Raw genomic sequence first — 21,824 nt, 5'->3', positions numbered from 1 at the left:
TGTGGATGCGAACGGGTTTGAAAATTATAGCACTTTTTGCAGGGAACGAACCGATCTCGGGAGAAGCTTTCGATAAAGAGGAGGAAATCATGGCGTCTAGAGTGGATGTAGGATGCACAAAATCCCCAAAATCCATAAAAATGGTATTTTTGGTATTCTAGCGAGGATCGGATTCTTGCTACTGAAGGGTTGCATCTGGGCTATTTATGTTAATTACCATGGGTAATGTCTTGACTAGGAATGCCAACTTGGCCGAAAATACTGACTCCCACATGTTTCTGGTTCTTACTGAATCTGCTGATCTTACTTTGTACCGGCTTAGACGTGCGAAAACATTTGCTTTAGGCTAGGATCGTACTCAGTTAACTGTTTATTGTAGGTATTTATTGTACATATTCAATCAGCATACAAGTAATATACGATTAAGGTGTGTTTCTCTGTCTTATTGGTTACGTCGGATAATGGTTGCTACAACATTGCGATCGCATTATAATAGTCTAAACTATGTTTTATAATGGTTAGTATATATGGTATCTTGCGGATTCATGGTTACTAGCGAGCGCACATTCTTTTAGTATAAACCTAATAAGGCACACATATTCATTTATGTTGAGTTGAAGCATCGCTAAACTGTTCAGCCGCCGTCTTTTTAATCTGTTGTACAACAATGACAGAAGCTTTTCGTCATTCTACATCACTCCCTTTTTAATTTGACCAGCATCGCTCAAAGTTGTGTAAGTCTAATTTTTTTTAAACTTCGCGGTTCGCAGCTCAGCTCGGAAGTGATGTTGTAGACTTATCAACTCTTATCTTCGCGGCATTCCGAAGCTGCTGGCAGATCCCAGTGGGCCGTAGATGGCATGTGGGTGTGAATGATGAGCGTGAGGGTTCTGGCCAGGTCCTGGACCCTGTCCTCCGCCATTTGACATTGTCATGGCCTGCTTGCGCTGCAACGTATTCGGACCCATAGGTAGTTCACCATCATTCAGGTCAAGCCCAGCCACCATTTGGGCAATCTCGCGTTCCTTCTTTATGTCCGGAGGATTAAACTGCAGGCTGGCCAACGATCCATGGCTGCGGCTACGATGCTCCTGGCGTATAGAGTAGCTGAACGCTCGCTCGTTGAGGTGTCCTTTGCGCTGGAAAAATACAAAAGTTAATAACCGAATTTGTATTGTGTATGGTCAAAATAATAGTAGTGCACCTTCAGGCTATCAAAAAACCACAAAAGAATAACTTTTAAGCATACTTTATTTCCAAGACTGCTGACTGACTGCGAGCCATTCCATGACGTTGACCTGATTGTCTTTAAACTCTTCTTTGGCCAATTTACTCGTGTGTTTTATATCGTCAAAGGTATTGTAGTTTTGTTTTATTGGCTGGTTGTTATAGGTTGCTATTTGCATTCTTTTGTGAACACTTTTGAAAGTGTCGTATCAAAGTCAATAAGACTTTTTTGTAATCATCGAGGTAGTTAAATAATCAAAAACTTTTTTTTTCATTTTATGTACAGAGTTTAAAGAGGAATCGGGCTTTATTCTTCTTATTTTCTCCTTTATTTTCTTTTCTTCTATATAACAACATTCTATTGGTTGCCATGACATACTTTAAATTTGACAACATATAGGAGCAGGTAACAAAAATAAAAAAATTAGTAGCGCTATAACATGTCCTCATGAAATCGCTTTAAGCTGAAACCAACAATAAAATCCCAAAAAAAATAAAACTGACTTGCATTTCAGATTTATTGTTTAGGGGCGGTTTTTCATCAGAGAAATTGTAAAAAATTAAGGAATTTCATCTTTTTCGTAAGTTTTAAAGACATGGGCAATGGTTCATTACATATTGAGAGTGTGTTTCAGCGAAAATATTTAATATAAGTTAAATCTTATAAGCCACATAATTCAATATGTCGCCAGACATCTGATTTTGTATTCTTAGCTATACCGCGGAAGCTGTAGATGATGGAACACTAGTTTGTGTGGGACTTTTACTCAAGAGGATCCAATTATCATGGAAAACTAGAAATGGTTGGTGGAAAATTTTGGCTGTGCACCTGTACTGAGGTCGAAAAAGATTCGGTTTCCGAATGCTGTGGACGCGAGACTTTGACGCACGAGACGCCCGAAGACACCGCTTCGGAAACAAATTTTTGTTTCTCGGCTGAATCCTGGCCTATATCCGTAACAAAGTTCAAAGTTCTAAAGGTTGAACGATTTAATTTTCAATATGGTAGGGAAGTATCATCATTTAAGATTTAACGCCCAGTGTTATAAAAACTATTTAGCTCGTTGCAAGATTCAGTTTACACTGGATCCAAAACAGTTTTATAATTTCGTTAACACAAAGCGTAAATCTTCAAGTTACCCATCATCACTTAAATTTGAAAATTCGGCCGCAAACACTGATCAGGCCATAGCCGATCTTTTTGCACAGTTTTTTCAAACCACCTACTCAACATCAAGCCCTCCAGATCAGTCTTACCCATATGACATTCCTAAATCAAACTTTATTTTTAGTCCTGATATAAGTCAAACCAGTCTACTCTCCGGCGCTGAGACTTTGTGTAGACCATTGCACAAACTTTTTATTTTATCTTTAGAAACATTCGATTTCCCACACAGATGGAAGGAGTCGTTTGATATCCCGCTTCATAAAAAAGGGAGTAAGAGAGTGACGAGAGTGCATTTACAAAGGGACAGCCAGCCGAATGCTGGGCCCAAGAATGCAAGTACACAAAAAACGAGAGAGCTAGATAGAGAGAGCTACCTTTCACGATGCAATTAATATAAGAGATCGAATTAAGACGTTAGTTAGCTGCTGCGTCTGCGTGACCCGACAATTATAATAATAATAAATATAACATCTACTACCGCCTCACTTCCTATCTTTAAATCAATAATACTATCCTACCTAGTAAATAATTAGTTTTACTTGATGGCATTTGTCTATTCGTATTTTGAAATGTATTTTTATACCCGTTACTCGTAGAGTAAAAGGGTATACTAGATTCGTCGGAAAGTATGTAACAGGCAGGCCCACAAACTGCATAAGCCTGTGGCGCCCACAATTTTCATGCTAGATAACAAATTTTAACTGAAATGTATTGGTCTCGTCAATACCTATCGATTGATCCAAAAAAAAAATTTGCCACGCCCACTCTAACGCCCATAACGCTTAGATCTGTCTACCGCCGGTAGGTGGCGCATTTCAATCTCGCTTTGCTGCTTGCACATCTCCATTTCCTTTTGGTCCCATTAGCTGAGTAATGGGTATCTGATAGTCGAGGTACTCGAGTATAGCTTTCTTCCTTGTTAATTGTCTATTGTTACATTGTCTTTTTCTTTGTCCGCAATTTTGTTTACTCGCCCAAAACGGTGAAGGGCTCCGCGCGTAACAAGCATTGCTTGGTGTCGTAGGGCCACTTGTTTGTACTGACCATAGTGCATCAACATCCAAGGTACTAGATTCGTCGAAAAGTATGTATAAGGTGGAGGGGTGCATTTTCGACCCTATAAAGTTTAAATATTCTTGATCAGGATATAGCTGAGATCCCGAAAACTATAAGAGCTAGGCTATTGGGATTTGGCATGTAGATTCCTGAGCTTCTTGCGCAGCGCAAGTTTGTTTTCACTCTAACGCCCACAATACGCCCAAAACTGTGGCTCCTACAGTTTTGATGCTAGAATGAAAATAATAACTAAAAAAGGAAGAACGCTATAGTCGAGTACCTCGACTATCAGATACCCGTTACTCAGCTCAAGTCAGGGACCAAAGGGAAATGGAGATATGCAAGCAACAAAGCGAGATTAAAAAGCGCCACCTACCGGCGGTAGACAGATTTATGCGTTAAATCTGTCCACCGCCCACATAGCCATGTATTGAAATCACGGGTAGGTGATCTCAATCTCGCTTTGCTGCTTGCATATCTCCATTTCCCTTTGGTCCCTTTAGCTGAGTAACGGGTATCTGATAGTCGAGGTACTCGACTATAGCGTATTTCCTTGTTTTTTTTTTTAAAGTAATGCAATGCTGTCATTATCATTATATGTTGGAAAACTATTGCAATGATGTTCTATTAGCATTACTTTCTTCAAAGTGATGAATTGATTTTTCATTGGCATTACATATTCCAAAATAGATGTTTTTTTTTTTATTAGTATTACTTTTTGAACAGTAAATAATTATTTAGCATTACGTTTTCAAAATTATTTAACAAGTAATGATATTGCCTAAGGACACGCGTATTTAGTACAAACAGTGTCAATGATTTCACAGCAAGTTGATAAAGGTGAAAAGTGAAAAATTTAAAGTAGATACAAATTTAAGCATCAATGTTTCTGGTTCTTACTGAATCTGCTAATCTTACTTTGTACCGGCTTAGACGTGCGAAAACATTTGCTTTAGGCTAGGATCGTACTCAGTTAACTGTTTATTGTAGGTATTTATTGTACATATTCAATCAGCATACAAGTAATATACGATTAAGGTGTGTTTCTCTGTCTTATTGGTTACGTCGGATAATGGTTGCTACAACATTGCGATCGCATTATAATAGTCTAAACTATGTTTTATAATGGTTAGTATATATGGTATCTTGTGGATTCATGGTTACTAGCGAGCGCACATTCTTTTAGTATAAACATAATAAGGCACACATATTCATTTATGTTGAGTTGAAGCATCGCTAAACTGTTCAGCCGCCGTCTTTTTAATCTGTTGTACAACAATGACAGAAGCTTTTCGTCATTCTACATCACTCCCTTTTTAATTTGACCAGCATCGCTCAAAGTTGTGTAAGTCTAATTTTTTTTAAACTTCGCGGTTCGCAGCTCAGCTCGGAAGTGATGTTGTAGACTTATCAACTCTTATCTTCGCGGCATTCCGAAGCTGCTGGCAGATCCCAGTGGGCCGTAGATGGCATGTGGGTGTGAATGATGAGCGTGAGGGTTCTGGCCAGGTCCTGGACCCTGTCCTCCGCCATTTGACATTGTCATGGCCTGCTTGCGCTGCAACGTATTCGGACCCATAGGTAGTTCACCATCATTCAGGTCAAGCCCAGCCACCATTTGGGCAATCTCGCGTTCCTTCTTTATGTCCGGAGGATTAAACTGCAGGCTGGCCAACGATCCATGGCTGCGGCTACGATGCTCCTGGCGTATAGAGTAGCTGAACGCTCGCTCGTTGAGGTGTCCTTTGCGCTGGAAAAATACAAAAGTTAATAACCGAATTTGTATTGTGTATGGTCAAAATAATAGTAGTGCACCTTCAGGCTATCAAAAAACCACAAAAGAATAACTTTTAAGCATACTTTATTTCCAAGACTGCTGACTGACTGCGAGCCATTCCATGACGTTGACCTGATTGTCTTTAAACTCTTCTTTGGCCAATTTACTCGTGTGTTTTATATCGTCAAAGGTATTGTAGTTTTGTTTTATTGGCTGGTTGTTATAGGTTGCTATTTGCATTCTTTTGTGAACACTTTTGAAAGTGTCGTATCAAAGTCAATAAGACTTTTTTGTAATCATCGAGGTAGTTAAATAATCAAAAACTTTTTTTTTCATTTTATGTACAGAGTTTAAAGAGGAATCGCGCTTTATTCTTCTTATTTTCTCCTTTATTTTCTTTTCTTCTATATAACAACATTCTATTGGTTGCCATGACATACTTTAAATTTGACAACATATAGGAGCAGGTAACAAAAATAAAAAAATTAGTAGCGCTATAACATGTCCTCATGAAATCGCTTTAAGCTGAAACCAACAATAAAATCCCAAAAAAAATAAAACTGACTTGCATTTCAGATTTATTGTTTAGGGGCGGTTTTTCATCAGAGAAATTGTAAAAAATTAAGGAATTTCATCTTTTTCGTAAGTTTTAAAGACATGGGCAATGGTTCATTACATATTGAGAGTGTGTTTCAGCGAAAATATTTAATATAAGTTAAATCTTATAAGCCACATAATTCAATATGTCGCCAGACATCTGATTTTGTATTCTTAGCTATACCGTGGAAGCTGCAGATGATGGAACACTAGTTTGTGTGGGACTTTTACTCAAGAGGATCCAATTATCATGGAAAACTAGAAATGGTTGGTGGAAAATTTTGGCTGTGCACCTGTGATGTCGATCGCGTCGACTGTTGCGTTTTATCTAGTTTTATTTACCAAATTTAATTCAAAAGAAGCATACCTTGTAAATGCCAGTGCCGCCCGGCGATGGCGATTCCGCACCCGAGTTTCCAGAGTCATCCAGTCCGTTGCCCATCGATGCCGCAAGCTTTCGGCTTGAATGGACCAGTGGACGTGGCTCCCCGATTTGGGACTGGGTCAACTGGGGGGACGGAGCGCCCATGGTCTGTTGTTGGTGATGGTAGGCGTAAATGGGCGGCACAATGGGCATGCCGACGGGCACTCCTCCACCACCTCCCGACCCATTTTTTTTGTCCTTTTTCTTTTTCTTGCTAGTCGAGCGAGACGTCTGAAGGGTGGCGTACTGCTGCGGCATCATTACTGGGATCGGCATGGGAGGAAGTCCGCTGATGTGGGAGTGGTGCATCATATGGACCTGGTGCTGTGGTAGATGAGGCTGTGGGTGGTGGGCCAGGTGGGTGGTCGGCCCCGGGGGAAAACCGCGATGACTAATCGTGTGGAAACGGGCAGATTGCGGTCCGGAGACGGGTCCGTAGACCATGCTACCAGCTCCTGCCGCTCCTTGGAAGCCGGAGCGATGAAGCGCCGCCGGGTGTACTGGCTTCGGTCGAATGAGGGTGCCGGACAGGCTTTGGCTGCCGCTCGACCTGGACACCTTCTTATCTCGCTTTGTCTTGCGCTCCTCCTTCACCGGAGGAGGCGGCACATCGATCGGCGTGCTGATCTGGCGAGCCCGAAGGGGCCTCCCCAATGTTGAGGTGTTTCCCGCAAACAGCTCATAAGGACTTTCTTGGGCACCAATGCTGTTCAACTGATCCTGCGATCCACTCCACACCTTATGGTTCTCGTCGCCGTTGCACGAAGCCTCTCCATCATCGACTGTGACGTTTAGGTCAGCGCTGCTGCCGTAAACTGAAAGAGGTAGGTAATTGCTTAAATGAATATAATGGTTGTGCACATAGTCAACGCCCCCCAATCATTTCCACATGTTTTTATACGGGTATAATAATTTGAGTCAAACATTTGTAGCAGAAGAAATTTCTGACCTATAGTGTACTTGTATATATATATATTCTTGATCAACATCACTAAACGAGTGGATATAGTCATGCCCGTCTGTCCTTTCGTCCGTTTTCTTGCAAGCTAGTCTTTCAGTTTTAAAGCATTAAAGCAACTTTACAAAAAGTCTTCTTCCTATTACGTGAAAATTATAAGTCGGATCGTTCGAAATAACGAAGAAAAAAGTGCAAGTTCGCTCACTCACACTAGGCCCACGGGTTTCGCAATACGAGAGTTAGTTGTAGCCTAAAAGAAAACAGAAAGATTTACAGCGCTGTTCCGTGCGCAAATTTTCGGTCCTTCCAGTGCTTTTCAACACTGGGTAAACGATCTTCCGTCTCTTTCTTTTTCGCTTATGTGAATGCACTGTATGTTCAGAATGGAGAGAGGGGTAATGTAAAGAAGCCCGCCTCCGGCGCCCCTACCATTGTTTTTCAGCAATTCGAAGCATACATTAACATACTCGGTATTAGCTTTCGCTTTGCCGCGCAGTTCGGCCAATAACGATTTCATCAGAAACATGATTACACCCGTTACTCGTAGAGTAAAAAGGTATACTAGATTCGAGGGATTGACCAAAAAAAAAGTTTGCCACGCCCACTTTAACGACCACATACCGCCCACAAACTTGAAAAAATCGTAAGTATGAATGCGGATATTTGGGAACTATCAAAGATATTGGGATTTCAGATTTAGATTCCGTAGCCTTATACGCAGCGCAAGTTTGTTACGCGAATATGCCACGCCCGCTCTAACGCCCACAATCCGCCCAAGCCTATGTCGTCCACAACTTTCATGCTAGATAAAAAATTTTAACTGAAATGTATGGGGCTCGTCAATACCTATCGATTGATCCAAAAAAAATATGCCACGCCCACTCTAACGCCCATAACGGTTAAATCTTTCTACCGCCCACATAGCCATATATTGAGATCGCTTGGTAGGTGGCGCATTCCAATTTCCCTTTGCTGCTCGCAAAGCTCCCTTTGGTCCCATTAGCTGAGTAACTGGTATCTGATAGAGGTACTCGACTAAAGCCTTCTCTCTTGTTTTACTTTGATTTTAGTGTCTGAGAAATGTAATCTAAAAATGCTGCGCAAGAAGTCATAAATCCATTTTGCCTGACCTTCATGGCTGACAGGTGTTACCTCACTATCAAGACCCACTGCGCACTTGTCTCATTTTTCGAGCTGCCGACAAAGGCGAATTGCTGAGTCAGCGGAGCTACTGGCGGACAGAGCTAAGCAAAGCACTCGAATACAAATAGCTTACATGCTGACCATTGACTAAGCTTGTCTTATCAGTTCATGTGAACGAAAACTGGCCAAGACCACTGGTATCGCGAATGCAAAGGCATTTCAATTAAATGGTCGGAGACTGCGATAAAATTGGTACGACTGGCCTCTTCTGGACACGGGTCCAGTCGACGAACAACTACTCACACTACAGCTCAATTGGGCCATGGAGACAACGGGTTCGTAATAAATAACAGTAACTTAATAACGTGAGCATGGCTACACCTGCAACTGCCACGATACTGCAATACCGCCGACCCGTAGTCGGCCTGAGTTCCATTTAGACCAGTCCCAGACCTAACCCGCGACAGCGCCAAAGCTGATAGCCTGGTTCCCTTTCCTCTTTTGGCCATGTTGAAGGCCCAGCCTGTATTGGCTTGCGAAGAGTGTCTTCAAGTGTCTTTGGTAGCCGCTTTGGTGTCTGCTTTTGTATCTAGCCATTCCGTATTTTTTCTTCCAAGCGCCATTCTTTAGTTGTGCCTTTAGGACTCGTTTGTTATTCTACCAACTGGCTTTTTATGGGCGTTGTAGTCTCACTCGCTAACATATGAAACCTGCTCCGCATGAGGGCTATTGACCCCAGACTTGACTGGCTTAGAAAATGACAGCTAGCGCAATCGCTATCACTCTTGCTTGGAAGCAGATATTTACATGGCCAACATTCAAATGCAAGACTTAAGGTATTCCACTGCTAACTTTCAGCTAAATGATCTGTTGATCTTTCAACTTTCTTTTTACCACGATTCAAAAAGTTAATCTGTATTTGAACAATGTTCGATGAACATACCCGAAGATAACAGTTACTCAGGTAAAGAAAGCGGAATGCAGGGCGCCACCTAGTGGCGATTACATTTTTCTCGTCATAGCTTTTTAATGAACCGTCCTAGTTAAACAATTTTTAGATAGGTAAATATAAATTGATAAAGAAAACGAAATCCCATTTAACATCTATAAGAATGTGGGCCATGTAGAAAAGGCATGCTTAATTTTCATATTTTGTAGCTTTTATGGTTCTCGACATCCCCGCGTTCATACAGACGCACCGACAGACTTTTGGTGATCATTAAAGTAGGGCCAAGCGCATTATCACACGACCCAGAGATTATGGGACAGTCCCTATACCACTCTCATTACACTAATGAAAACAAGGAAGAACGCTATAGTCGAGTACCTCGACTTTTAGATACCCGTTACTAAGCTATGGGACCAAAGGGAAATGGAGATATGCAAGCGAGATTGAAATGCGCCACCTACCCGTGATCTCAATATACGAGATCGTATGGTTATGTGGGCGGTAGACAGATTTAAGCGTTATGGGCCTTAGAGTGGGCGTGGCAAACTTTTTTTGGATCAATCGATAGGTATTGACGAGACCAATACATTTCAGTTAACATTTTTTATCTAGCATGAAAATTGTGGGCGCCTTAGGCGTTGCAATCTTGTTTTTTGGTCAACCGATAGGTATTGATGAGAATAATATATTTCAGCTAAAATTTTTATTCTAGCATCAAAACTGTAGGAGCCACAGTTTTGGTCGGTTTGTGGGCGTTAGAGATGGTGTGGTACATTGCTGAAACAAGCTTGCGATGCGCAGGAATCTCAGGAATCTGCATGCCTAGTCCCAGTATTGTAGCTCCTATAGTATCAGAGATCTGAGCGTTCATACGGACAGACGGACAGACGGTCAGACGGACAGACGGACAAACGGACATGGCTAGATCGACTCGGCTAGTGATCCTGATTCCTTCTGCCTGTTACATACTTTCCGACGAATCTAGTATACCCTTTTAATCTACGAGTAACGGGTATAACAATAAAATACATGAATAAAATAAATTGTTTTGTTACGATTTTAGTGTGGTGATCATATTTTTCAACAAATAAAAACAAAATGCATGAAAAACAATGTGATGTTACTATTAACTTACTTGAAGAATCAAACAACAAATTGCATGCAAATTTCATGAATAGTTTTGTTACTTTTTAAATTGCTTAATGCAAAATACATTAAAATGTTAGATTGTAGTGAAGTACATTTTATGTCGACCTTACACATTTTTTTTGCGTTCAAATTGTGATCACTCAATAGACTTTGGCCTTCCACGATAAAACACTCGTATATGAATTTTCTCATTGGGCGGCAAAACTTCTATAACTGAGCAGGAAGCTTTGTCAAGCAGTTTCGCTCTACCGTTTAGCAAATTAGACAACAACTTTTACAGCGCACGGAAAATAATTTGCGCAAATAGCTGCGGAAGTCCATCGGATTCCAGATCATTTAATTGACCTGGCTCCAATTTTATCTAGTGATATTAGTTTCAGAAAGTAAATTACATTTCCAATTAAAATGTTTTAATTAAGCTTCGGCATTTACTGACATTTAATTGCATCAAATTTCCTTTACTTCTGTACCCTGCTTCACGGAACCACCGTAAAAACTATTTGGACTTACGTCATTATCAGGCGAATAGATTCAAAAGTAAAACTCAAACTCTCACTAACATTGCGCGGGACGGCGAGACGCGCATGCGTGCGTGAAAATATAAGAGGAAGGGGATTGAGTAGGATAAGATTGGAGCATGGCCGTTGACTCTATAAAAATATGTGCCATGTAGTCAGTATAAGTTGAATTACAATGCATTCAAGGCTCGCCAAAGCACTCCGCTGGCATTTACTGAAGTTTGGTGCGACACAAATTCCAACAAGTCGGGAGGAAAAGGAGTGGTAGAAAATGAATCGGCAACAGCCCAGCATTTTCTATTGTTGCTTGCCTTACATAACATGTTTAAAGCAAAATTATTAAAAAACTAAAACCAGCGCCGGGGTATGAAGTTTTTTCGCTGTTCTTATACCCGTTACTCGTAAAGTAATCTAATTACCATAGATTTGCCGGAAAATATGTAACAGGTAGAATGAATCGTTTACGACTAGAAAAAACACTTCTAACGAGGTATCGTATTCGTCGAATTCGAGTGCCTATCAGATACCCGTTACCTACCTAAAAAGACCAAAGAAAGATTGAGACATGCAATCATCACAGCGAGATTGTAGTGCTCCACCTACCCGGTATCTAAAGATATGGTTATGTGGGTAGAATATTTTTAGCTTTTATAGTTCCGAGATCACAGCGTTCATACGGACGAACGGGCGGACAGACAGACGAAAAGACGGACATGGCTAGATCGACTCGGCTAGTGATCCTGATCGAGAATATATCTACTTTATGGGGTCGGAAACGCTTCCTTCTGCCTGTTACATACTTTTTGACGAAACTAGTATAATCTTTTACTCTATGGCGCCCACAATTTTCATGCTCTATAAGAAATTTTAATTGAAATGTATTAGTCTCGACAGTACCTATCGATTGATTAAAAAAAAACCAGCCCAATCTAAAAGGGCCCACAATTTTCATGCTAAAAAAAAAAATTTTTAAGCTGAAATGTATTAGTCTCGTCAATACCTATAGATTGACCCAAAAAGAAGTTTGACACGTCCACTCTAACGCCCATAACGCTTAAATCTGTCTACCGCCCACATAACCATATATTGGGATCGCGGGTAGGTTGAGCATTTCAATCTCGTTTTGCTGCACGCATATCTTTATTTCCTTTTGGTCCCTTTAGCTGAGTAACGGGTATCTATAGTCGAGGTACTCGACTATAGCGTTCTTCCTTGTTAAGTGTTAAAGTCGTTTGTGCGTGTTAAATTGGGCGTAATCCCCTGCTGAAACAAATTTTCGCTGCGCAGGAAGAAGAACCTGCAACCAAAGTCCCAACACTCTAGCTCTGATAGTTTGGGAGATCTCAGCGTTCATACGGACAGACGGACATGGCTAGATCGACTCGGCTGGTGGTCCTGATTAAGAATATATATGCCTTATGGGGTCGGATACGCTGCCTTCTACCTGGTATACACTCTCCCTTTTACTCTATGAGTAACGGGTAAAACTAGTGACGATCGCACCTTTAACACCTTTAACATAAAAAGTACGAACCTTTTTATATCATCTTTTGTAACGAAAATTTATTATACGACCCACTAAATAAATACACTTTCTATACCACATGCCTTTGTAAAAAAATCCTGAAAAACCTTTACTGAAAATTTTAATTATATTTATGTCTAATTTTTGAAGGATTTTAGTAGGAACAATTATGTAAAGTGAAGTGTTTAGATCTTAAATTAATCTTTCCAATGACATGCAAAACATGTCTTAAGCAGCTGGCGTTTAGGACCATTTAAACTTGAACCAATTCTAGCTGCGGGTTTTTCCAAAAGATGTTTAACATATTTTTTCAGCTCAACCTTTTAGTACGACAAAAATAGTCCCAGGACCGTAACACAAGAATTAATAGAAATTGCATAACTTTGCAAATTATAAGATATATTTATGCCCGTTACTCGTAGAGTAAAAGGGTATACCAGATTCGTCGGAAAGTATGTTACAGGTAGAAGGAAGCGTTTTCGACCCTATAAAGTATTTATATTCTTGATCAGGATCACTAGCCAGGTCAATCTAGCCATGTCTGTCTGTCCGGGTGTCCGAATGTCCGTATAAACGCTGAGATCTATATCTGAAACTATATCAGCAGGGTGCCACGCCCACTCTAACGCCCACAAACGACAATAACACTAAAACCCATCTAGCGCCCACGTTTAATATTTTGCAAAAATTATTATCTTGGTACCGAAAATTGAAAAATATAACAATACCTTTCGATCTGTGATATATGTGATATACATAATTGATCAGAATCAAATCACTAGGCGAGCCGATCTAGCCATGTCCGTCTGTCCGTATAAGCGATAAGATCTCGGAAACTATAAGAGCTAGAAAGGTGATAAAAAGCATGCAGAGCATGTTTCTTTCATCGGAGTGCCACGTCCACTCGAACACCCGCAACACATAATCTGTCCGTTGCCCGCCTTTATTTTTTTTTTTTAATTTTAATTTTTGTTTTGGTTATCAGTATATTTCTAATATTGTAAATGGATAATTCATTAAAAACATATAAGCAAATAAGGGAATCGACTCTAGGTGTAGTGGTATTTCGCGAACAGTAGCATTGCTGCTTGCATATCTCCGTCTCCCTCGCACTCCCTTTAGCTGAGTAATCAGATACCCGATAGTCGAGGGCATCGACCATAGCATTTTCTCTTGTGGATCATTGCCTTTGAGATTTGGTGTGTTTTGTTGAAGAAACGCAGGTACAGCTGCAAGTTGGAATTTGGGTAGTCAGATCGGATTGTCAGAAGATTGACCATTACGGCAGTTAAGATCTCACACAAATAAACAAGCTGTCTTGAAAGGATTCCAAAACGACTCAGTAAAAGTTAATCTATTCTGTAACTGAAATGCGAACTCAGAAAGAAAGTCGCTTTATAACATACGAAATCAAACAAGATGTGAAAATTAGAAATGTCCATCAAACCAATGTCCAACCATCTTTTTATACCCGTTACTCGTAGAGTAAAAGGGTATACTAGATTCGTCGGAAACTATGTAACAGAAGAAAGCGCTTCCGACCGCATAGAGTACATATATTTTGTTCAGGATCACTAGCCGAGTCGATCTAGCCATGTCCGTCTGTCCGGATGAACGCGGAGATCTCGGAAACTATAAGAGCTAGGCTATTGAGATTTGGCGTGCAGATTCCTGAGCTTTTTACGCAGCCCAGTGTGTTTCAGCAGAGTGCCACGCCGACTCTAACGCCCACAAACCGCCCAAAACTGTGGCTCTTACAGTTTTGATGCTAGAATAAAAATATTATCTGAAATGTATTGTTCTCATCAGTACCTATCGATTGACACAAAAAAAAAGTTTGCCACGCCCACTTTAACGCCCACTAACCGCCCAAGCCTGTGACGCCCACAAATTTCATGCTAAATAAAAAATTTAACTGAAATGTATTGGTCTCGTCAACACCTATCGATTGATAAAAAAAAAATGGTTACGCCCACTCTAACGCCCATAGCGCTCATATGTGTCTACCGCCGGTAGGTGGCGCATTTTAATCTCGCTTTGCTGCTTGCATATCTTCATTTCCCTTTAGCTGAGTAACGGGTATCTGATATTCGAGGTACTCGACTATAGCGTTCTTCCTTGTTTATATGTATAATCTAAGAAAACAAGTCTGAGCATCTGAATTACAGTAATTATGCTAACTTGCTCGTAGTAGCTTATTGTCGGAGCACAATTGCACATGCCATAAAAACATGTTCGTTGATTTCCAGCGTAAAAGGAGTGTGAGCTCTTCCGATTTGCCAAATAGATCTCGAAGGGAAATCGGTATGTAGGTCGGAAACTAAATGCTGAGGTATGCCAGTTGAGTCTCAAATCTTAATTTCATAGCTTTACGATCGGGCTCTGCGTTGCTATTATTTTATCGTGAAGCTATTTCCAGCCCGTGAAAAAGACTGTCATGCGGTTGTTGCATGCAACGGAGTCGTTCAACTGTTAGTGGATTTCGGTTAATGTGCCCCGTTTTTGTTTTTGCACTCGAGTATTTACTTCCTCCATTCGAGTGCCATCCAGCCTCTTTGCAGAGACAGCAATATTAACGGTTTGGTTTGAATGAGTTCGAATTTTTCTGTACATTGTAGAACCTGTAAAACTATGAGTGATCATAGTTTAAGGTGTCACCAAAAATGGTGTACTCGTATACATTTTTCGTGTCACTATCAAACTATGAGTCTAGTGTACATTTATGCATATATGCCGAATCACTGTGGACGGTAGTCCACGTAGTGACGAAGCGCACCAGGATAAAGTGACTAGTGCGACTACTATTTATAGCCGCAGAATTGAAAATCTGCTGTGATGGTCTGATAGTAACGAATGATGCGCCAATCGAAAGGTATGGCAAATATCGTACCGGTGGGTATAAATGATCCCGGCTATTAGCCTAGTTATATTCTTACTGAGAATACGCGCTGAATACACCTCCTTTGTCAACACCGCATATGTTAAAATCCATTTGCTTCGTTCAAAAGTTATTCGAAAAACAAAAATTTGGGGACTTTTCAAAATGAAAATGTTTGTCTCTTTGTTTGTGGGTTTTGTATGAAGGGATTAGTTTGGTTTTAGGGACTTTGGAACTATATATGTGTATTAAAAATCTTGAAATAAAAAACTTTTGTTTTACGACTTTTGCAAAAACCCGCCGGTTTGGCGGGAAATCCAAAAAAAGAAGATAGGTAGGCTTACAGTTTCTAAACAACTAAACCTACAGATACGTGCTATATGTAAAATAAATAAAATTTCTTAATACAGTAGATTTAAAGTTAGGTGGTAAAGGTGTTTTTGTTTGATATATATTTATGGAAATAATCATTTTATTAAAAGTTATTCTAATAGATAAGCAGACCATCTTATCTTAAATAGTAAGACAGAGTCTCTCAAGACGTTAGCAACCACTCCATTTATCGATTCGATCGGGCTCGTAGTCTCGGGTTTTCGGTAGACCGTAACATACGAATCGGTGCCTTACTAACCGCTCGATACCAACAAAGCCGTTTCCGGATCATCTACTGAGAGTCAGTGAGTGACCAAAACAACTAAAGGTCTTTGTTTTTATACGCGTTACTCGTTGAGTAAAAGGGTATATTAGATTCGTCGAAAAATGTGTAACAGATAGAAGGAAGCATTTCCGGGCCTATACAAAATATAAAATCTTGATCAGGCGAGTCGAACCAGCCATGTCCGTCCGTATGAACGCTGAGATCTCTGAAACTATAAAAGCTAGAAAGTTGGAATAAAGCAAATCGATTCTAGAGCTTCTTGCGCAGCGCAGCAGAGTGCGACACCCACAAACGCCCATTACGTAAAAACCTGTCTAGAACTCACATTTTTGAAAATTTCGTATAATTGTGAATAGAAATTTATTTTATTAACCAATATCTATCTAAATCATACCAATCGCATTTTTATTTTAAAAGTTATGACTAATTAAGTTAAACAGGCTTTGAAATGGTCAACAGCACCGCTACCTTCCGTGGCTTTCACGAGGTCTGTAGTACCGCTGGCGTTCGCTAGGTGCCGTGACGCTGCCATGTGTGGTGTATGCGGCGTTAATAGAAATGCATTTGAATTTTATTTTATTTATCTAAGCTCGAAGCACTCGACCATAGTGCTTATTCTTGTTGTCTTTGCGATTGCTTCAGTAAATCACAAAATCTCTCATCGGTTGTGCAAGGAGCAATCCAAAGGTAAATGAAGTTCTAGGGTTTTTCAGTGACAGCTTTGCATCGATTCAGTGTATGAGGGCTTTTTTTCTGATAGCAAGCACGAGTGCTTAACGATTAACGGGTATACCAACAACTTTTTAACAAACTATTATTATTAACTAGAAACTGAGTTGAATTTTAAAGTGCATTTTAATCATACTTTTCCAGTTGTACGTTTTGAATTGTTTTGATTTCGGGCGGCTAAGTCGTTTTGGATTTTTAAAAATTTTACTATCCGCAGGTGAGGTTGTTCAACAAAAGGTATAACTCTTCTCGGCGGAGTTTCACTGAAGCACCCTCACATCGCCGACCACCCTCTTAACGACACTCTCTTTTTGACCACTCTACCGCGGTTTTACAGCGATTTCACACTTCTCTACTGACTTCCCATCGAATAAGCAAAAGCACAATGCCACGACCGCAGCCACATGAAAATTAGCAAACAATCAGAAATTTTCTCACGTGTTCATTTTGGTTCACTTACTCACTCAACACACTTGCATGTTTTTAATGAATGTTTAAGCTCGGAAGCAGCTTTTTGAATTGTTCCCCTCACTTTTTTTTACCTGTGTTGGGGGTATCTCTGTATTAACCATGCCTACCTGTTGATGATAAGACTTTGAGTTTTGATGATGAGTAAGATAAAGGCGAGAATGCATAAATCAGTGTAGATCTAATAACCAAATCGTGGTCACATGGGCCTTGTTAATTAGTACGTGGCTAGCCGTAAGACATTTAATTTTTATCATTATAGGGTATCCAAAAGTCATAGATGGTACACTTTTAATACTTGTAGAGTAAAAAAATTTATTGTATCCGTTGGAAAGTAAGTAACTAGTAGAAGAAAGTGTTGGGGCATTTTCTGGAAAACCAGTCACAGAAAAGTTAACTTTAGTGCCATACTTTTTGTCATTTTTGATAGTGTAACCACAACAAGGGAGAACGCTATAGTTGATGCCATCGAATATCAATTACCCGTTACTCAGCTAAGAGGAGGGAGATGGAAATACTAAATACAAGTAGCATATTGATAATTAGTACCATAAGAAAAATTGTATACACTGACGAGCAAATCTTTAATACGAGCTCAATTCTCCAACTTCAAAGGTCTGTATCTTCTGTTCTAATTTATGCACGCTAAATATCTAAGTCTTTTTTTTTGGTATATTCATACACTACGTTTCTAGAAAATAAGTAAAAAATGTTAGAGCAAACTGTACAAAATGTCAAATTTTACAGTTTTGCGCTGCGTTTTTTTGTAAACAAATACTTTTGATAATAACTTTACCCGTTACTCGTAGAGTAAAAGGGTATACTAGATTCGTCGAAAGTATGTAACAGGCAGAAGGAAGCGTTTCCGACCCCATCAGTAAATATATATTCTTGATCAGAATCACTAGCCGAGTCGATCTAGCGATGTCCGTTTGACCGTCTGTCCGTCTGTCTGTCCGTCCGGATGAACGCTGAGATCTCGGAAACTATAAAAGCTAGGCTATTGAGACTTGGCTTGCAGATTCCTGAGCTTCTTACGCAGCGCAAGTTTGTTTCAGCAATGTGCCACGCCCTCTCTAACGCCCACAAACCGCCCAAAACTGTGGCTCCTACAGTTTTGAAGCTTGAATAAAAATTTTAACTGAAATGTATTGTCCTCATCAATACCTATCGATTAACCCACGCCCACTGTAACGCCCACAAACCGCCCACAAACTTCAAAAAATCGTAAATATGAACGCGGATTTCTCAGAAACTATAGAAGATAGAAAATTGGGATTTCAGATTTAGATTCCGTAGCCTTGTACGCAGTGCAAGATTGTTACGCAAAAATGCCACGCCCACAAACCGCCCAAATAGATAAAATTTTAACTGAAATGTATTTGTCTTGTTAATACCTATCGATTGATCAAAAAAAAAGTTTGCCACGCCCACTCTAACGCCAACAAACTGCATAAGCCTGTGGCACCCACAATTTTCATGCTAGAAAGAAATGTTAACTGAAATGTATTAGTCTCGTCAATACCTATCGATTGACCTCAAAAAAAGTTTGCCACGCCCACTATAACGCCCATAACGCCTAAATCTGTCTACCGCCCACATAACCATATATTGAGATCGCGGGTAGGTGGCGCATGTCAATCTCGCTTTACTGCTTGCATATCTCCATTTCCCTTTGGTCCCTTTAGCTGAGTAACGGGTATCTGATAGTCGAGGTACTCGACTATAGCGTTCTCCCTTGTTTTTTAATACTGTGTCCACAGCCCTTTTAACTTTTTAAGTTCTTCTACACAATTTGGCATACCTCGGGTGTATCGTTGCACCAATTCGGGGGGAATAGCATACTATATATATTGGAGGATCTGCATATTTCGCCAATTGCGATTTCACATGACTGCATACATTTTCAATTGGATTCACATCCGGAGATTTAGGGGGCCACTAACACTAACATATATGGACTGAAAATTTTGCGTGGAAATCAAATATTATACCTAAGAGACGTGTGCTTTGGATCATGCTTGCTTTGCATTTTTCAGCAGAAAGACCCATATTCCAAATGTCTTCTGGAAGATTTTCTTGTAAAATGCTCAAATATTATTCCTTTCGCAATATTCCATAAATTAACACCGAGGGACCAACTCCATTTTTATGGATGCACCCTCAGACCATAATTGAACCGATGGCGGTTTGCCGAACATTACTTGGTGACTGGATTGTGGGATGTCTAGTCCAATCCCAGGAACGGCCATCTGACTCAAATCGATTAATTTTGGTTTCGTCCGACCATATAACCTTGAAAAACCAAAAATTTTGAAATAGTTCAAATTTTTAGATGCTAGTTGCAGTGACTTACAGAATCCCAGAACTAAAATAAAAAGAATTCGCATTGAGAGTGCAAAACTGTTACATTTGACTTCTTATACAGTTTGCTCTAGCATTTTTTTCTCCTATTATCAAATGACTTACAATTTTCTAGAAACGTAGTGTATGGATATACCAACAAAACAAGACTAAGGTTTTTAGACAACTAGCAGGTAGCGCCCCTAGCAGCTTGGTGGCGTATTAGTGAAAACAGATTATTTGCATGTGCCGCGCAATCTCGATTGAACTGCAAAATATTGATAATTATTTGGTTATAGCTTTTTAATGGATGGTTCGATTTCAATAAGTGTTGGCATGTCGTAGGTAGGTACTTATAATAAGAACAAACGCTCATTTTTACAAAATATAAAAAAATATAGGCGCTAGACGCGTTTTAGTGTTATAGTCGTGTAGCAGGGTTACTTACAGTTTTTTACGGATGTGTAACCCTCGGTTGCGATACCACCATTCGTGCCTATCGCTGATCCATTTGCGTGGCCGTTAGATGCTCTCCCCAGACTATTCAACGTCGTTGTGCTGCCCGCCCGCGACTGCCAGTCAGCTTGGCTGGAAAGGGCTAGATGGTGGTTACCGCCACCGAATCCACTTTCGTTTCCGACTCCGTTGACGAGGCCAACGCTGATCGCGTCAGCACTGGACTTGCTTCCGGCAGCGCTCTTCAGGGTGCCATAGACGCTAACGCCCGATCCGCCCGTCTCCAGCTGGCGAGCGTACGAGTTGTCGGCGTAGGCATGGAAACAACACCTGACTAGCGCGTTCGCGGCCGCTTCCCGCTTGCAGATGAAGACGTGGCACTCGAGCACCTTGATGCCGGTAGTGCGTCGCAAGATGGCGGCGAAGATGGGTGGGTGCTGGGCGCGCGGCATTCGCGCGAAGGGTGAGTCCAGCGGCAGGAATTTTGGCTCCGGGTGGGCGTTCCCACGCTCTGGAATGAGAACCTGCCGCACGGCGGCGCAGTAGTGCAGCGACTCAATCGGGAAGAACCGCGTGATCTGCTTTAGGTTCTCGTCCACGTTCTCCAGCAGAATGCCGTTCGACCAGACGCTCAACCAACTGTCGATTCCCTTGGCGCCCACTGCCCCTTCCGAGGGATAGAGGCTCCGCAGCGGCTCCTGGATGCCCTGCAGACCGTCCTTGCTCTGGCGCGGCACGGCGCTTCCCAGGTAGAGCACGCGGCACCGACAGATGGGCGTGGAGTCACCCATTGTGACTGCGTAGCGGAGTAACTAACTCGTAGTGCGGTAGCTGTAGCTAAAGAGCGGTGTTCCACTAGAGTGCGCGGCGCGAAGAGAAGGGAAGGGCGAAGAACAGGTCGAAAAATGTGGACTTTCTGGTTTCGCTTTGTGTGCTGGCCTCGTTTGGGTCCACAGGTATTTCTGCGGCTGTTGCTGTGACTGTGTCTGTACCCAGGTGCGTTCTTAGACCGTTGCCAGAGAGCTTTTTGGCTTAGGTAAGCGGATATTTTTCGCCGCGCACTCAGAGCCACTTGCACTCACACCAACGTTCGCATTCTCATTCGGGTTCACAGCAACATGGGCACACGCACACTCGTACATAGCGGGGTGACAGCATACACACACACAATAGAGCTGGGAATTGAATTCCCGTTGCAGGCCTTATTCAAATTCAAGAAAATCTCGATGCGGGGCAGTCGGAATTCTTGGAGAATGCAACCAATGGTCTTTCGCACTCACACACACACCCGGAGACTCAGGCAACGGAGCTGAAACACATACACACTGACGATTGAAAAACCAATATGGCGGCGCGTGGCTCTGATCCCGAACCCCTTAACACTGTAATTCTGCGCATGCTCCGTAGAGAGAATACAGCTGGGCTGATCCGACACTCCTGAACCAACTGGAAGATCGCTACCGAGACGGCTTGTTGGCGCCCGCTCCGAACTAAAGCTTGTCTCACGACGACGTCTCACTGGAAAATGAATCTGGCGAGCAGCGTCTAAGCAACGTCTACTTGGACTTCGTTCGTTGCAAAAGAGTCGTCGGCTCGGCGATCAGAAAGTCGCTCTCTGCGCTCAGTCACCTGTGTACCTGTTCTCCGCTCTTTGCCCAACCAAATTAAGTCAGGTAGAAGTGTGTTTTATATTTCGACCTACTGGGCTCTAAAGGGACATTGTTAGTCTTCTACAAGCCGAATGGTTTAATCCACTAAGACGTTAACCCCATGATATTATATATATATTTTTGCCATGTCA

At 41.3% G+C, this 21,824-nt stretch overlaps 1 protein-coding gene and 1 long non-coding RNA gene across 3 annotated transcripts in view; one reads left to right on the top strand and one right to left on the bottom strand.

Moving 5' to 3' along the window:
• Positions 1-362: 362 nt before the first annotated feature.
• LOC108020184 (uncharacterized) lies at positions 363-21,565 on the bottom strand. Of its 2 annotated transcripts, none has more exons than XM_070996410.1 (3): positions 20,016-21,565; positions 6,193-7,064; positions 363-1,139 (listed from the first exon to the last, which is right to left on the bottom strand). In XM_070996410.1, exons 1-3 carry the CDS (start codon positions 20,812-20,814, stop codon positions 807-809), a joined length of 2,004 nt encoding a protein of 667 aa, XP_070852511.1. In that variant the 5' UTR covers positions 20,815-21,565; the 3' UTR covers positions 363-806. The 2 variants fall into 2 exon arrangements, with proteins under 2 accessions (XP_070852511.1, XP_036678489.2); XM_036822594.3 differs by lacking the exon at positions 363-1,139 and adding an exon at positions 4,425-5,201 and having other exon boundaries at positions 20,016-21,560.
• LOC136117695 (uncharacterized) overlaps positions 15,913-21,824 on the top strand; it is a 119,007-nt gene continuing 113,095 nt past the window's right edge. Inside the window, exon 1 of the long non-coding RNA XR_010655261.2 lies at positions 15,913-16,046. This is a non-coding gene — a long non-coding RNA (uncharacterized lncRNA). The remainder of the gene's footprint in view (positions 16,047-21,824) is intronic.

The sequence above is a fragment of the Drosophila suzukii genome, chromosome 3, assembly GCF_043229965.1.
Source record: "Drosophila suzukii chromosome 3, CBGP_Dsuzu_IsoJpt1.0, whole genome shotgun sequence".
NCBI classification, from domain to species: Eukaryota; Metazoa; Arthropoda; class Insecta; order Diptera; family Drosophilidae; genus Drosophila; species Drosophila suzukii.
The sequence above is the reverse complement of the archived record's forward strand: the minus strand, read 5'-3'. Positions and strand labels throughout refer to the sequence as shown.

Coding starts and splice junctions, on each gene's coding strand:
- LOC108020184 (XM_070996410.1), bottom strand. CDS start 20,814: ATGGGTGACTCCACGCCCATCTGTCGGTGCCGCGTGCTCTACCTGGGA. Junction 7,065..20,015: donor TTACACATCCGTAAAAAACT/GTAAGTAACCCT, acceptor TACCTCTTTCAG/TTTACGGCAGCAGCGCTGAC. Junction 1,140..6,192: donor GCGGCACTGGCATTTACAAG/GTATGCTTCTTT, acceptor GTATTTTTCCAG/CGCAAAGGACACCTCAACGA.